Here is a 17,886-nt window from a genome sequence, read left to right as displayed (position 1 = left end):
AAACTAGATGACCGACAGAGTTTGTTACCTGTTTGTGACCAAAAGGCGAATGAACGAATAAGTACATCCACTGAACAAATCTACCCCCTATCTATCACGGCGTATCACGTGACTTGTGATGACATATACGTTCATATAATGAAGTCTAATAATAAAAAAAGGAATAACTGTCTTATAAAAATGCTGAAGTTGTATCCAGGATTCATGTTAAGTAATATATCTATTATCTTAAAGCTATTTGCTCCATTTTATAAAGTTATGAAATTTTTTCTAAAGCCTAGATTCACGAAATATCATTGCAATAAACTTGATTAGCTTCTAGCTCTAAAACCATCGTACCATTATCTGCCGCCAACAGTGACAGCTCTAAGGAAAAGGGTGCGGTAATAAAGATCCGGCGTGCTTTTGTCCAATGGCATGTGGTTGATGGACGTGGAACTTTATTACGCTGGAATATGGCTTTTAGTCATTCAAAATGCTTGGATTTTGAGTAATTATCCCAATGATACACACCGTCTTTTTAATTATATAGTTCTGGAAAACAAAATGTCTTCTGCGATGTCAAAGCGTTATCATTGCTTTCATTGTAACGAAGATCTACATTACAGAGTATTTTGCCGTCACAAAGAAGAATTTTATGATCCTTTAACAAATCAATGGCAATTACAGCGGAATGACGACGAAGACTCAAATGATAGTATTTTCACTCACGAGATTGACGGCCAGAACGACACTTCTTCTAATGACTACAGCGAGATAAACGTTTTGGACCAAACTGATCAAGACTCCTCTGATGTGCCAAATACAAACCAACCATCAAGTGACGAATTCTTACCAGCTACTTCACAAAAAGGTATTGATGTAATACGTTTATTTGATGATTAGATTATATAATCTTTAAATGTTAAAGTCAAACTGCATATAGATAAAAGACTGAATCTTTAACAAGCGGCTGATTTGCACATGATCTAGCTCCCCTATTGGATTTACTACCAAGCATTAGTGTTATTGAAGCGAGATTAAGTTAGAGGTACAAATGATTCTTTTCTATTTCTATCTTAGCCTCGTTTTCACCGTTACTTTTAAGAAGGGTGCATTATTAAGTAATCGGCTTATGGTTGCCATCAAAACCTCAGTGTTCATTCAGAAAGGTTCATTCAAAGAGTTTATAAAATCATAGCTAGAGATAACTCATTTAAAACGCCAAAAAGAATTTACTATGTTCAAATGGATATTGCTGTACATTTTCGTCTCCAAATCAATTCATGACTGTGGTCATCCTGAGATAGCATGGTATCCGGCAAAACATGTTTGTCAAGTTAGAGAAATACAATTATAAGTAATTTATTTAATATGTCTCTTGGGTTTTTTATTTTCGATTTATCATTTTTCTTTCACGAATTATAAATTGTTGTTTTGCTGACTTAGAAATTTATATTTTATTTTCAATGGAAATCATTTATTTTCAGAGCAAAATTTGGGTCAAAATTATGCATTTAGGGACCGGTCATTATTTAAGTTGGAGTGGGGGGGGTGGAGGAGAAATTGTCAGTGAGGCAAAAAAATTTCAAGGCCCCCCCTTTGAAGGCATCCAAGTTTATTGAAAACCCCCCATGGATTGTAGTAAAAAATTTGGAAATTTTCCCTAAAAGTCATTTTTAAATTCCAAGACCCCCCATTTTTCACTAGCAAAAATTTCAGGCCCCCCCCCCCCCCCAATTTTTTCTTCCCCCCCCCCCCCCCCCCCCAACTTAAATAATGACCGGTCCCTTAGCCCATGAGGTTTTTTTTACTGACATTTTTTTTCTAGTATTATAATGGTTTCAGACTTTATCTTATACTATGTTGCAGTTATGCAATGCCGAATGAATAAAATACATCGTATTTGCTTATGTTTAAAGGAGACGGAATAAATGACTTTGAGGAAGAAGATCAAGTGTTTTGGGATGACAAGTTGGACAGTGAATCTGACCATGAAGAGATAAGAGGAAATGAAAGAAGGAGATTGGTTGAAACTTGGGATATTGATATCGAAGACCTAGAAAGAGATTTTGAACAATCTAGTGCAGAAATAAGCGTTGCCGTCGAAGCAAGTTCCCGAGTGACCCTTATTAACTAGATTGCCTTGTTTGTGTGCTTTTGGTCTGCATACTTTTCTGTACCAGACCGAGGCATTGATATTCTCCTCGCCTTTTTTAAAGCGATTTTTCAGGTTTTGTGTGAGCTTTCGCCAATCATTTTCCCAACCGCAGTATTGGTTTTCCCGAGCTCCTTCAAACTCTTGAAAAATTATCTTTCTTTTAAAGATAAGCATTCAGAGTATGTTGTTTGTCCGAAATGCGACACCCTATACCGTTTTCAAGACTGCATAACAACAAGATTCGGGCGTGTCATTGCTAAACCATGTTCTCACATTGCTTTTCCGAATCACCGTCAATTGTTTCGCCGCACACCTTGTGGAGCGGAATTGCTTAAGGAAATTCGTTTGAAAAATGGACAGACGAAATTGTACCCACGTAAAGTTTATTGTTATAAAAGCATCAGAGAGACTCTAACTCACTTTATTAAGCGACCAGACTTTGTACAAAAATGTGAGATTTGGAGAAATCGGAATGTACCGGATGATATTTTAGTTGATATTTACGATGGCCAAGTGTGGAAAGATTGGCAATATTTTAACAGCACTCCTTTCCTTGCCCAGCCTAATAATTATGCTTTTATGCTGAATGTTGACTGGTTTCAGCCTTTTAAGCACAGTGTCTATAGCGTTGGAGTCATATATATGGTCCTCCTAAATCTTCCGAGAAAAGAAAGGTACAAAGAGGAAAACGTAATAATAGTTGGGATAATACCTGGTCCACACGAGCCCAAATTGAATATCAATACGTACTTACAACCACTTGTAGCCGAATTGAACTTATTGTGGCACGAAGGCATCCAAGTTCGGCCTCATGGGAGTAGAACAGCAAGATGTTTTCGAGCTGCCCTCCTTTGTATTGCTTGTGACATTCCTGCACTAAGAAAAGTTTGCGGTTTCTTAGGATGTACTGCTCACCGAGGGTGCTCAAAGTGCACAAGATTTTTTCCCGGAGATTTTAGTAGCATGAATTTTTCAGGTTTCGAAGATGACAATACACCAAGGACAAATGAAGAGCACCGAAGAGAGGCTCAGAAAATACTCAATGCAACAACCGCTGATGAACGAAACCAAATTGAAACTTCCACTGGAACAAGATATTCTGAACTCTTACAGTTGCCTTACTTCGATTGTACTCGTTACCATGTTGTTGATCCTATGCACAATTTGTTTTTAGGGACAGCAAAACATTTAATGAAAAATGTATGGCTAAATGCTGAAACGCCAATTGTTTCTAAAGAAAATTTGAATAAAATCCAGGAAAAGGTAGATGACGTCAAAGCACCATCATTTATTGGGCGTCTCCCGAAAAAGATATCAACATCGTTTGGAGGATTTACTGCTGATCAGTGGAAAACATGGACTCTCTTGTATTCTGTATTCTGCATTTGGAATATCGTTCCAACAGATGATTTGGAGCTGTGGAGGTTATTCGTATTGTCCTGCTTTCACCTTTGCTCTCCACTTATTACAACTGAAGAGCTACAAGAAGGACATGATTACCTAGTGGAATTTTGTAAATCGTTTGAAAAAAGATATGGAAAGGAACGTGTTACGCCAAACATGCATCTACACCTGCACCTCAAACAATGTATTTTAGATTACGGGCCTGTATATTCATTTTGGCTTTTCAGCTTCGAACGTTTCAATGGGATTTTAGGAGCGTTTCGAACTAACAATAGATCTGTTGAAATACAAATCATGAGAAAATTTCTCCAAAAGCATGAACTAAGAGATATCCCTTTACCAGAGAGATTTCGAGAAACTTTCCAACCAGTATTTCAACTTCTTCAGGAGGCACAACAAGTAGGAACACTTGGCGAAAGCATCCCATCAATACCATCAACACTTAATCTTTCAGTTGGTCAAGTACTACGTTGCTAGAGTGGAGCAATATGAATGCATACTCATGTTTTTCACCTCGATCCATTGATGTTCTTGATGATGACTATACAGAATATCTCTTTAAAGCTTATGAAACAATTTTACCTCAACACTCGGTCATTGAATGTGTTACCGATACGTTTGAGAGAGTTAGTACCATTGGATATTCGGGGACAAAGCTAGGGTCCTCTGACTCTAGACTGGAACGTTCTTCCTTCATTCTTGCAAGTTGGTGTGGCCAATATAGTGGCAGTATTGAGACCGATTCATTTGACTTGCGCCCCGGTGTTGTCGATTTCTTTCTTAAACAAACCATTATAATTGATGGCAAGCAGGAATCATTGTGTATGGCAAAGGTTCGATGGTATCAGCGACATCCAGAAAGACACAGGATTGGCAGACCACATGAAATTTGGTGCAGAAACTTGTTTGAAATGGAAGGGCCCTCTACATTCATACCCATACAAAGGATACACAGCCAGTTTGTTGCTGCTTACGATGTTATTGACAAAGAAAGAGTATTAATTGTTTGTCCTTTACAACGTAAATTGTACGGATGATGGAGATGACAGTAAAGTATCATCCAGGAAAAATATTCAAAGCTATCAAAAATAAACTGTTTGAACTGTGCATCAGTAACTAGATAGTCAAAATGAAAATTGAATGAATTATTTGATGACTTTAAAATTAGATGAATTAAAATAATTATGAATGAAATTGCATATATTGCCAATAAAAAAGATGAATTCATATGTTTAGACTAAACAAAATTGATGCTTCAAATAATATTACAGATGTTAGCGGTTTGAAATGCAGCTCATGAGGTTAATGGGTTAATGAGTTTTCTTATTGTCACTGGAAAAAACGCATATACGACTTACGCATATTATAAATACATCGTCCGCGTATTTTCCTGTGTGTATCAACGCATATAACCTCTCCTTCATGACATCAAAGCAAAACAATGATTGAATTAATGTGGTCGCAACATTGATGTCATGCGTTAGGAGAAAAAATTGACACATATGACTGAGATGGACCTGCATGCACTCCCCCCTCGTAAGTCGTAAAAACAAGCCAACATCCATTATAATTCAGTTGAAAAATTATTGATTTGTTTTGAAAAGTTTTGATTGCAATGAATTGAAACGGAAACCTCACATCGGATATACTCAGTTTGGGGTATTGTATTTGCTCCCCAGGTAAATATGGGGCAAAGCCTAGTGCAAAGTTGATTTCATATGTGCCCTTCATTTGACAATAGGGCAAATATAGGGCAAAAACGGTTATCATATATCCCCACTGGGTAAATGCGTCTAAACTAAGGGCAAATATATAACATATTTACCCATGTGTTCAGATGTATGGCAAAGCAATGGCAAATTTATTAGAAATTTACCCCGACCTTTGCCTGCATAGGCAAATGTATGGGCAAATATAGAGCACCATATTTGCACAACATTTGCCAAGTGGACATATGATGACCAAATCCATTATTTCGTCGAGAGAAAACCCCTTTAATCTAGCGCAAAAATCTGACAAAGTCTACTCATATGTGATGATATATCTACCTTTTTAATATATTTGGTGTTCAGTCACATTAATTTATCTCGCATTCCTCGTTACCAGGGTTTTACACCAAGTTCGTTACCTTGGTCTGGTAGAGAATATTGAAGTACGTCGAGCAGGATTTGCAATTCGGCGTGAATTTGATCGCATCATTCAGAGGTAAAAACCATCGCTGCTTATCACTAAAGTAAACTTTTTATCTAATAATATTAACGGAAGCATATATAATATTTAATCTGCATACACCTAATTCAATAAACATTGTCATCGCCAAAGGCGATAGGCGATAGGCGAAAAGTGATAGGATATAAGTCATTCCAAGATCAAAGAATGGCTGGAATGACTTGTGTTTCTTCTTCTTCTTCTCGTCAAGAGTATGGACCTTTGTGTTGAGACTGATTCGATATTTTTGTATTCAACGAAACCATTTCCATGTCGGAATGACCTATCGCCTATCTCCTTTGACAATGACAACGTTTTTTGAATTGGCTATAAACATGTATAAAGCTATTGTAACCGGCGGCAAGGCGCTCAGCTATGAATCAGATTGCAAGTGGTTTTGACAAAAGAATTTATTGAAAAATTCACACAACTTACAATACACGAAAAAAAAACGGGAACGAGATTACAGGATATCTCTAATGAAAACAAGAAAAATATTTACAATGAGATAAAATAAATTTGTAGCTTATCTAAATAGCTAAAAAGTTATGAATAGAATACAGTCTTGCTAGATATAAATAGAAACGGAAATACGTAAATTACGTCACAGGTAATTTGAATATTGCATACTGATTACCAGTGTTTACAATACGCGAGTGAAAATTACTAGGTTGCAAAGTTTAATGTACAAGTCGGTAAACCGTTTAAAATGAACTAAACCAATGGAAAAAGCAATAGGAAAAATTGACTAGAGGTTAACTATGGCTTTAGGTAAGTATTTTAACCTTTGTTTATGACAAACTAAGAATTACACGGTTTACTGAACACGCGGTCGCGACAATGACCTTGAGTGTAGAGTTTAAGTAGCGAACAAATTAAAGGTTGGAAAGAAAAGGTCTTTTATCCCGCAGTTAAGGCTATTTATCGTAGTAAAAAGGTTAAACAAGCGAGTAAGGCGGTAGCGATCCTATAGTAAACGTTTTAAAGAGTTTAAAAGACAAGATACACTCAGCGTGATTACTAAATTACTACTGCGTGAATAACTTTGTACTAAATTACGCGCTAATGCGACTAGAATTACTACAACATGAAACGAATGCTTAACAAATATGTAGAAAATCTAAGCTATAAAATATAACGACTAGTTAACGATATTAACATAGATTTGTCCTAAATCTATCCTAGGCATAAGTGTAAAAGGCTTCAAAGATTCATACCTTTACATCGTAGAGAATTCCTTGTCTTGATATGTGCAACGTCTTCAAGAACTTTTACTACACTGATTTAAGCTTAGTTTGGGCCTATTTTTATGGAAAAACCTGCATTCTTAAGACCTTACACATCCTATGCAATGTTGCACGCCCTAGGCGCAAACAGGATGTCCCAAACACGAACTTACGTAAACAAGCGCCAAACCTAGGCATGACTCACTGTAATGTAATTACGTACGGAAATTATTTCTTGCTTACGCATTTTCCACGCAAACAGTTAACTAAAGAATTACATTCCTATGTGTACACGAGGCATTCCTAATTAAAAATATAGATTTATGACTAAATAATTACTGTCCAAAATAGTGTCTTTTGACTCTGTCACACTATGTTTTCGTATTGATCATATCCATATCTAAACGTCTTTTCATTCACTCAGGAAAGTAGTTAGTACAGCATATGTTTACGCTAGATGGGGGGCTTTTACGATTGCAGATAACCTTTCAGTATCTTCAAAATCACGATCCTTTTGTATCTTCCTAGAACTATACTTTGACATTTTTACTGATGTCAGTCCTTCAATATTTGTCTCTTTATGCCATATATCCTTTAATATTACAGAAAATAATTAAATATTCTTGCATCAAGGTGATGTGGTTCCTCAAACAAATTTTTCATACAACCACGAGACTCAAAATGTCTTTAAGATATTTAACAATCTCCTTTTGATGGGAAAGCTACCTGACTCATGAATCTGACAATCAAATAATGGCAAGTAAGGCCAGAATTTACAAATCGACTATTGCATGTTATGATATTCAGAAATGTGGTTTTATTGACAGATATCGAGTGTTTGACCAATTGGCAGTCAGAAGTTGTGGAGATGACCAAGTAAAGGCTTGTAAGATTATAATGCAGGCAGGCAATTTGGATTTGACGAAATATCAAATTGGAAAAACCAAATTGTTTATGAAGGAATCTAAAATGGTAAGTTTCGAGTTTATAAGAAGGAAACCGCTCTACAGCGTGTTAAAAGTTTGGCGTTTTTCTGACGTTCGGATGCGTGAGTACTAGTCTTTCGTCCGAGTATTAGATAAAATTGTAAGAAGTGGTGTCGCTTAAGAACTCTTCGTGCTTAAATTGTAATTCCCTATTGTTTTGTGGGAATTGAAAACTGGAAATTGTAAGATTTTAAAGCGAGTTTGGATAGATTTTTTCCACAAGCAAGTATAAGAACTTAAGAGAGAGTTCTTTTCGTATTCAAGCGGTGAGCGCCAAAAACTATTTTCTTGAAGAAAGGCTGTTGTACAAGGTTAAAATCTTGTTATTCAGAAAGTTTAACTCGTTTGGAAGTGGAGATGACCGATGAAGGTGGAATCAAAGTGTTAACCCAAAGCAAAAATTTAATTTTTGAATCGAAAATGAGGTTTAGGCCTTCATTTGCTTATTTCCCATACATTTGTTATGAAAAAAGCCTGACAAAGCTACATTCTAACACAAATGCAACAAAACATCTTTGTACAATTGAAAATACCGCTTCAAAATAGCATTTTATCATAGCACATCAGTTTCTAACTGTTAAAAAAAAGGTTTTGAGCCTTAACCCAAAGCGAAAATTGGGATCAAAACTAATACGAAAGACTAGTTTTTAGCGCTTTTTGCCATTGTTGCTCATTATTGCAAAACATTTCCTCTTAGCAACGATATGTAAGGCATGCCCGCATATACCTGCTACATATTACTTATCGATAAGCGTTTTGTAAATGATAATTTCGGATAAAGGCTTTACAATGCAGGCTTATTTTGGCCCTTGAGGATCATTTTGATGTTTGCTTCCATATTTAAATTCCCTACTTTTTCCATCAGATCGATCAACTGGAAGAAGCTCGGACACCTTTGTTAACACGTTGTGCTTTGATAATACAAGCTCATTATCGCGGCTATGAAGCAAGGAAGGCCTACAATATTCTTAAACGACAGCGTCGAGGTGACTGACTATTTTTATAAATATCAGTATATATACATACGTAAAAATCAACTTCTAAATTCCAACTGGAATTTCAGTGGATGAAGACTCACTCTGTGGAAATGCCACTGCTAAATCCTATTTATTAATATGTATTTATTTATTTGCATACCTTGGATCAACCGAACGACACGGGTTGCATAAGCCGAATAATGTTGACTAATCGACAAAGAATGCAATGACATTTATAAAGTACTACACCTTAAAAATCCCCCAAAATGGAAAGTCTTCATCTTTTTCATTCTAAAAAGCGAAAATAATTTTTTTGTTTCCTTATAAAATCAGCACTGATTTTCTATGTTTTTAAATTCTTATTTGCCATCATTTCATAGCTATATTTCTATTCATTGTTCTCTAAGGACTCTAAGGCTTTTTACCTTTTCATGTTATAGTATCACTTTAATTCATTCATTTTGACGATAACTAAATTAGCATATAACATATTCGCTGTCACCAATGAGCAAAGACTACGTTGGTTTGAAGCCACATTTCTAGACATTAATTCATTTTCACAATGATAGATCCCAAGTCCAATGTCAACCTTCCCTTTTATGACTTTACAACATGTGTATTTATCTTCGCATGTCCTGTGTTTTTAGCTGCAATACTGATTCAACGATTTTATCGACATACAAAAAGAGGAAGAGAAAAAGCGAGACAGAAGCTCATTCGTGAAAAGCTCCAAGGTATTATTCTTCATTTCAACCACTCTTGAACCAATTGTATTTATTGCTCATAAAATGTTGATGTTTCACGTTTGATTGGTATAAAACACTGAATGATATCTTGGGTTAGGTTTTCATTGATGGAAAACATTCCCTTATCAAATATATAATGATAGTCGCAAATATGAAATGCAGCTCAGTATGATAATGAAACTTTTGACTCGAGGCACTTTAATGTCTTTGGTGTCATAAGCTCTCACGCGTCTGACTAAATATTTCCTTAATAATATCCGATGCTTATGTGATACAACTTTTTCCATTTCTATTTAGAACACGTCTCATTTCCCTGAGAATGGTTGTTTGTTCAATTGTCTTCGCGGCCATTTTAAACAACCTATCTTCTCCAATGTTCAGGCTGTGAACTGAGGAGAAGAAAAATAAAATGACAAGGACATAAAATATACAAGAAACTTAAAATATGGTTTACTCTTTGTAGAAAAAGACATGCTACAACAAATCCCCAAGTTCGTCGATAATATACCTGATGATATCAAGATCAAAGACGGAGACCATCTACATGTCATAGAAAGCAGTTACCTTTGTAACGCAATAGGTATATATATATATGTATATATTATGTGTATAAAACACTTTTTCGAGATAATTTGATCTAAAAACGCAGGGTGCTGAGAGAACGCGACGAGAGAAGGGCATGAACAATAACACGAAGCGGATTGGGGAATTTTTCAAATTCGATTCGTTCAAACCCTTTCTGAATTTTCTCTTTTCTATCCTAAATATCAGTATTCATTGGTTTAAATTCGGGGACGAATCCTAATTGCAATTATGCGTACAGTTCCCATCAACTATGTATAATATCTGTAACAATCCTCTTTGTTAATTACTTTAGTTTCTCTGAGTTATGTTGGCTCAGACCAGCCTGTGAGTACGAGTAGGGTGCTTCATAATAAAACTTCGCTATATTCCTTCAGAATTTTTGCCGCTAAAGTTTCACTACGAGCCTCTGATCCTCGATCCAGCCGCATGATCTGCTCTTAAACACCCAATCAATCCCCCAGAGACACCACATACATACATAAAACTCTCTTCGCTACATATCTCTTCTTTGATTTTCTCCTGTTTTAGGTAATGTACTGGTCGAGTTTTCTGGGAAAGTGATAAAATACTCGAAAAAATGCATGGTAGGTCTTAACGATCAGGGTGATTATGATTAAATATAATTTATATAGCACTCTTTCTATGCATTTTCTCAAAGGCACTTTACAATCATGAGAGGTGGTTAGTATGAGGTGTAGACATGAAGGTGGTCACTGCCAGGGTTTCGTTACGTCCTCAGTCGTTTTTTTTTTTGTCCCTACGATATTGGTTAGTGAAATGAAGAGGGAGAGCTCACAGAGCCGCCATTTCAATTGGTCCTCTAGGCCACTTGAATGTCTAACCATTTGTAAATCAAATTGCTATACAATTAACGACTTAAATATTTAGAGACTAGATAAAGTACTAATTGATGATCATAATAGGGGCAAGAAAGGTTCCTTATCCTGTCGACCAGTTGCTTGTTTATTGTTGGCGCCAACAAAAAGGTATGTAGATTCATTTCTAGGTAATTTGGACTCATGACCAGGTAATCCTATGTCAGTGCAATTGTGTTTCATTCAAGTGCACGTCTTAGTTACTTCTCCAACCAGCGAAGGCCGGCACGTATAAAATTTGCAAACCTTTTCCCATTTAAGACTTTCCTGTTGCATTCTTCAATTTACATCCCATATTTCCTCCTCCATTTTCGTTCTTATACCCATTGTCTTTAGGGGAATTTTAGGGGGGGTGACTATTGCAAAGGTTTTACAAGGAATTCGAAGAAAAGGGGGGTAACTATTACTAACGATCGCGATATACTGAGAAATTTGAGCAAAAGTGGGGTGACTAGTCACTGACCTACTTACCGCCCCTGGATCCGCCCCTGGTATTATTGTCATCTATACAGGTTACCGCTATCGCAAGCCAATTTATTTTCAGCAAACCATTTATAGCTTATAAAATTTTCTGGTGTTCAATAGGCAGTTTCGTTGGATTCATTGTACAAGCTCAAGAGAAAATTAAGAATGCACGACCTAAAAAGCGTATCAACAAGGTATAGTTAGCATACTTCTATGTATTTTTATTTTTTTAGTCAATTGCAAATAGCTGTTCAGTATATGTAGTAAAACGTACTCATCAGTATGTTTCGGTATATAGATTTATAGCACACTCAACAAAATTACTCGACTCTGATTGGTCGAGAGGAGTACCGAATTAAGTCGCTATGGCAACACGGCCAAAACAATGTCAAAACAATTATTTTCTATCATTTTGTACTTAAAAAACATGAATAAAATTTTAAAGCTAAAAGCTAAAGGCTCGCGCAATTACAAGAACTTTCAAAACATTACTCGTGTCTATTAATTTCCAAATTGTACTCGAGATCGTGCGATTTCCTATACAAATGCTTGTCCTAATTATAGTCTGGGCAATTGCTGACATTACGATTTTCTTAACATAATCAATTCGTTATTCTTTGTATTTTAGTCCTTACGAGGATCGCTTCATGGTTTTGCACACACAGGAATACGACACTATCTTAGAGACACAACATCTGCCTGAGATTCTCTCTCGGCTTGCTGCAATCTATGAACTGGAAACCGAAATGACTTTAGATATAAACGTCCTGCAAAGGTTGGTAAAATCTCAAACTTACACTCTTGGTTTTAGTTTGAAGAAACTTCGTATAGCTGTTGCGATAAAAAATCATTATTATAAAAAGATAACTGTTATTGTGTGACTTTTCTTGTAATCGTTTTGCAGAACTGAAGCAAAAATGAAGAACGGTACCATACGCCAAGTGGTGTTCAATGAAACAGGCACATCTAAGATTGTTCTTTCGCTGTCAATGAATAATATTAACATCAGCCCTACGACTGGTAGGTAATTTATGGTGCTGGTCCCGGTTGTACGAAGCATGGGTAGCGCTATTCAACGGATAAATCTTATCCAGTGGATAAATTTATTGGATATTAAAGCGTCTCTTTTTACACTGTCCTACTTTATTCATCCTCTCTCCTCATCTTCTTTTCATTAAATTTATAACTACCTTTCTTCCTTAAAAATAGAAACAACTTTAGAAGCGAATATCCAAGAACGATACTCGAAGCAAAGCCTAGAACGATTCGAGTTACAAATGCAGCAAAACTACAAGCAAGATCATGTACATATTGGTCCATCAAGGTCCAAGATACATCACCGCAGTAGCAAGATTGACGTATTTGACGGCTATGAGGAACTGATTTCTGGAACGTTCACGTCATACGGTGGAGAGGTCTCATCGAGGGGAATAAGGATCAAAGTCCCTGCAAATGCTATTAAGAAAAACATACAGTCAATCACGATATTGGTAAGAACTACAAATCTCTTTGATTATATTTACGTGCCGTTTTGGACCGAGACCTTATCGTTTGAAAAAGCGGAAATCGCAGAGCCAAATATGATTGTGATTAACGTTAATTCTCTACCCTTTAGGTGAGCGAAGCACGTCATCAGAAAATCATCAAACCAGATCCAGAGAGTGTCCTGAGTGATTTGGTTGTGATTTCGTCTAGAACACAGCAATTCAAAAGTCCAATTGAGGTCATCATTCCTCTCACAAGGAAACCACAAAACTACAAAGACATACGTAAATACGCACGATGGACAGACACGTTACCAAATGAAGAACCGGAATGGACTGACATGAAGCAAGCGAAAGGAAAACCTGGACTGTACACTGTGGTATTTGAATATAATTGCGCGCGGTTTCAAACCGTTTCTTGTGGAATGGTCTACTTGGCGGTAAAATGCAACGACAACGATTTAGAAATAACGAGCTCTGAAGGTTATATCGAGAAAGATGGAACAGAACCACGCAAAGGGGAGAGAAAGTCTTACTCTACCAATCTGAGTCCCTACGATACCGAAGAAACATATTTTCATAGAAGCAACAAAAAGAAAAAAGGGATTTTGAAGACCATCAGGTCAAGTTTTAGACACGCTTTCCATTCTAAAAAGAAAAAGGTAATGGTAAAAAAAAACCACTTCCATCATCATATACATGTTCGTCTTCTTTCGTTTCTTCTTCTTCGTCGTCATTATCGTTTGCATTACCACCGTCATCTTCATCTCAATCGTCATAATTCTTTCTTTCCTTTATTCTTCTTCTTCTTCTTCTTCTTCTTCTTCTTACACGTTATAATCTAGAGGTTTAAGCTCGTAATAAGGATACGTTTGAAGCTTACGGTGTCGTATATTGAATTTTATCGGTGTATGTAGTAGCTGTTGCCCTTCATTTTTCCTGGCTTGTTTAAATGCCTAGATCTTATTGTCATCAGTGTAAACGCCATACAACGGTTTCTAATGAATCGAATGCTCTCCCAAAAATAGCTTTGCATAGCTTTGAATAAAAGAAGTTTTAGTTAGAAAATAAAATCAGTTGCTGTCCCATTGTATCTTCACAGGTTAACAAAAAAGGCAGTGACGATAAAGACTCTGACCATACCTACGAGTCCTTTACTGAATACAGTGACTCAGAAGCGAGCGGGTCTCACTTATTGAGCACAGACAGAACAGAAGAAACAGAAAGTGTAGATGGGCCCCGTGAAGATGAAACCAAAAGACCCCCAAGGTCACCTCCACCAAGAGCACTACAATCTCGCCCGGCGCCTCCTTCACCACCTGTCGCGGTGGCACCAACTGGTAATAATTCTCGTGCAACAAAAGCACCAACAGTAATAAGGCCGAAAGTAAAGCCACCAATTCCTACAAAACCGAATCCAAAATCTTATCCTCCGAGGCCACCACCACCACGACCCCCACTTACTACTTCTATTCCTCCTTCCGTTGTACAACAAGCGGAGATTTCTTCCACACCACCACCACCGCCTACACCACCGCCACCGCCAACAACTCTTGCTCCAAGTTATTCTGCAAAAACTAAAAAATCTCCGCCTTCGAGGCCTCCACCTCCTAACTCTTCCAAGGCGGGCCAAGTACAACCGCTTCCTTATACACCTACAACAGGATCTCCGGGTTCTTCACTTCCTTCGCCTCCTCAGTCAGAAGCAAGTAGCTTTACTCCTCCTCCTCCCCCTCCACCACCACCCCTTCCACCTGTAAAGTGAGCTCTGTAGAGAATTCAATATAACTTTAACTCTATTGCTAAAATAATAGATAATAATTTTTTATTATCAATGAAATAATTGAGAAAATTAAAAATACCGATAATAGGTGGGAATGTTTTACTCTTCCTAGTTTAATTAAACTGCTTGATTTCTTTTGATTTCTTTTTTCTTTATATGCTTTTCCTTTTCCAAATTTTCATTTCATTCCATTTTCATTCCTTTCCCGTCTTTTGTTTCTTTTCTTTAATTTCTTTTTCTTTCCGTTTCCTGTCAGTTTGTCCAGAGACATTTGATGAGTTTGGGACCTTTTCAAGTATTCATCGTCATTCATAGACTCCACTATATCTGTCGTGAATGAGCCTCTACTAATTTTCCGACTATCGTTAGATGGGGCAGAATTATTGATTATTCCAGTCTGATTCGAAAAGGAATCATTGGCTTTATGATTATCGTGGAAAGATTCATCCTCAACTTCTTTCATCGCGCTTGCTACAACGCAACGCAATCTAAATCGACTTCTCCTTTGTTATCAAGGGAATGACCAGCATGTCTACCCTCGAGCGAAAATTCTACAGTACCTGCTACAGATTTACTAACATTGCATAAGTCGTCATGCGCTGATTTCTTCTTTGCAACAATTGATGACACAAATCTGTTATGTTTTGCATAGCAATATGGAAAACTGTTCCGATGTGCAGACATTTCTCCACTTGTTCCACATACTTGATAATGATTAACGTCATCGTCTTCTTCTGCTTCTATTGAGCTCAAAACGTCGCATACCAAGTCAACAGCTGCCTGTGATAGCTGTCTGTCTTCCTCCCCACAAAATACAGGCTTTGAGGGAACATCCAGACTTGTGTTCCTGTGATCTGAAATACTTCGATTCTTCTTGTCTTTTCTGCTTTTCTTTGAGGCTTTTCTATCGGTTGAAGATTTGTTGTTTATTTTGTCATTCTTTTTGATGCTGTTCCCTTTCGCAACCGGCATCGCCTTTGAATTATGCATTTCTTTTTTTGTGTTTTTGTTGACAGAAAAATCACTGGTGGTTTTCGTGTTGCCATTATAAGACTACGACAAAAAATTAAATTCAGTTCAAATTAACCAGACTTGAATGAACATGTCAAAATACAAACACCTTTGAAAAAGCGACTCGCTTTTTGATGTGGAGTTTTGAATTTCTTAATTCACCAAATCACGGAATTAATTTCTTTAGAACTTTACCTTCATTTCGTGTGTGGTGGGTGCAATATGTTTTGCATATGATTGCATTTTTCACTCTTGAAAGCAATCTCGAATGGTGTTAATATTTAGGAAATGAAAGTTTCACTGTGACGTAATGAAACAAATTGAAATGCGCGCGCGTCAAAGCCCAAAGATGTGTCGCATTACTTTAATGAAATGACATTATTATATATGAGGGCATCAATTTAGATCAACCAAACGGCTCAGTTTTGAAGGTTTGAACGCTGCAGGAAACCGGCCAGTCAAAATTTGATTTCTGGCAAATACGAGCAAGCAAATACCTTCTTGTCTACGAAGCCTGAAGATGTTCGATAATATCGAGCAAAGTATGAAGTGATAAAAAAGTTTTTTTGCGACTTCAACTTTCAAAAATCCTGGGTTTTTTTTGACGTCTGTTAATCAATCAAAAACTCATAAATTTTAAATGTCGTGAAAGGACACAAGGAAAAGTGCCCCCAGCTGCATTTATCTTGGTCGCAAAAATGTGAAAAGCGCTACGAAAGTAAAAATGGTAGATTCCATACAAGTGAAGTGAATTAAAAATCCGAATAACGGCAGATTCGGGCCAGTGGCTGATAGGTGTGATAAAAAGTGGCCTTTAAATAAATAAATAAAAATTAGTAATGTTATATATGGGGGAAGTGATTGTGTTTATTAAAAAAGCCTTAATGAGAGACATAAAATGTACCATACTTATTGGCAACTGTACAGGGGACAGAGGAGGCCTTTACTATACAATTAAATAAATGATTGGAAATTTGAAGCTTGTGTTGTTACCCGGGTTTGATAAAGAGTCATTTGTTTGTTCTGTAACTGGTTTGATCAAAAGAGTTGAATAAATGTTTGTACATTATAGACAACTTTGACGACTCCGACGATGGAGTGACCTTAAAGTGCAGTTTATGGTTAAGACTCCCCTTAGTTAGCGTTGCTGCGTCCCACAAGTTTAACAAACTATCTAGAATATCTCAGAATTTAAAACTGTGATCGCGGAAAACTGATTATAAATCGTTTCCAGAATTTACTGTCCTGCGAAAAGAATAGAAAATTGTCTCATAATCCTTGTAGTACTCTTTAAAACAAATACTGTGTAGTTGTTTGTGGGACAAGATTTTAATTCCACTGGGAAAGCCCTTGCAACGGCGATTGATTCTCCATCGCATGAGTCGGAACAATGAGTTGCCATGGTATTTCGGATAAGCGGTGACTCCCGACGAACAGGTGTAGGGATAATAGGAATATGAAAGCGTTATCATCTAAACTTAATAGTTTCCTTGAATGGAAGATATATAAGGGTGTGTGCATAGTATAACCTCGAGCATATTGTCAATATTTTTAAATTTACTTTTGATTGTTTCCGTCGTAAGTCATCAAACACCCTGTCGGATTAATAAAGTGAAATCAGTCCTATATTAAAGTGCCAAATAAGACATCCGTTACAGCTTTGAATCTTTAGTTCCAGAAGTAACCTTACCATGACCAGGAACAAGCCTCGAAGCGATAAGCTACAAAGGAGTTCGGACAAATACCGTGTGCCGCAGTAGTCTTAATTACATTTTTAACAAAAAAAATCCGCATCTCAAATTTCGACTGCGAAATACGACAATTTTCCACCTGCAATAACGTTTAACGTTATGAGCTATAAATTTTCTACAAACCTTGTTTTAAGAATTTTGGTGCTTCTTTCTTGTTGGTCGCCAACTTGCTCGTCGTCAGTGAATGGTAATGGTAGCGAAAACAACATCAACGCCACAACTGGTGCTCCCACTACAAATTGTAA

At 36.8% G+C, this 17,886-nt stretch overlaps 3 protein-coding genes across 4 annotated transcripts in view; 2 read left to right on the top strand and 1 right to left on the bottom strand.

Annotated features, from left to right (window-relative positions):
- The window catches only part of LOC116306859 (unconventional myosin-Ie), a 35,541-nt gene extending 18,763 nt beyond the window's left edge, over positions 1–16,778 (top strand). Inside the window, exons 22-34 of the mRNA XM_089035977.1 lie at positions 5,651–5,749; positions 7,806–7,950; positions 8,830–8,950; positions 9,589–9,675; positions 10,151–10,267; positions 10,801–10,856; positions 11,196–11,258; positions 11,733–11,806; positions 12,241–12,387; positions 12,517–12,632; positions 12,822–13,102; positions 13,228–13,758; positions 14,199–16,778. Coding sequence (XP_088892103.1) covers positions 5,651–5,749; positions 7,806–7,950; positions 8,830–8,950; positions 9,589–9,675; positions 10,151–10,267; positions 10,801–10,856; positions 11,196–11,258; positions 11,733–11,806; positions 12,241–12,387; positions 12,517–12,632; positions 12,822–13,102; positions 13,228–13,758; positions 14,199–14,861 — 2,500 coding nt within the window. The 3' untranslated portion in view covers positions 14,862–16,778. The remainder of the gene's footprint in view (positions 1–5,650; positions 5,750–7,805; positions 7,951–8,829; positions 8,951–9,588; positions 9,676–10,150; positions 10,268–10,800; positions 10,857–11,195; positions 11,259–11,732; positions 11,807–12,240; positions 12,388–12,516; positions 12,633–12,821; positions 13,103–13,227; positions 13,759–14,198) is intronic.
- LOC148908818 (uncharacterized) lies at positions 418–5,519 on the top strand. 2 transcript variants are annotated; one of them, XM_089035394.1, is made up of 2 exons: positions 418–853; positions 1,902–5,519. In XM_089035394.1, the coding sequence occupies exons 1-2, from the start codon at positions 418–420 to the stop codon at positions 2,117–2,119; spliced, it is 654 nt and encodes a 217-aa protein (XP_088891520.1). In that variant the 3' UTR covers positions 2,120–5,519. The 2 variants fall into 2 exon arrangements, with proteins under 2 accessions (XP_088891520.1, XP_088891519.1); XM_089035393.1 differs by having other exon boundaries at positions 729–853.
- A 1,018-nt stretch (positions 16,779–17,796) lies between the features above and the next one.
- The window catches only part of LOC116306829 (uncharacterized), a 46,352-nt gene continuing 46,262 nt past the window's right edge, over positions 17,797–17,886 (bottom strand). Inside the window, exon 8 of the mRNA XM_089036024.1 lies at positions 17,797–17,873. Coding sequence (XP_088892150.1) covers positions 17,819–17,873 — 55 coding nt within the window. The 3' untranslated portion in view covers positions 17,797–17,818. The remainder of the gene's footprint in view (positions 17,874–17,886) is intronic.

This window comes from Actinia tenebrosa, unplaced genomic scaffold, assembly GCF_029948245.1.
Source record: "Actinia tenebrosa isolate PJP-AT-01 unplaced genomic scaffold, QUT_ActTen_1.0 PGA_scaffold3__52_contigs__length_22856419, whole genome shotgun sequence".
Classification (NCBI taxonomy): domain Eukaryota; kingdom Metazoa; phylum Cnidaria; class Anthozoa; order Actiniaria; family Actiniidae; genus Actinia; species Actinia tenebrosa.
Note: the sequence above shows the minus strand (reverse complement) of the source record. Positions and strands in the feature narration are given on the sequence as shown.

Bases quoted from the DNA above. Each gene is read 5' to 3' on its own strand.
- LOC148908818 (XM_089035393.1), top strand. From the start codon at position 2,720: ATGCTGAATGTTGACTGGTTTCAGCCTTTTAAGCACAGTGTCTATAGC.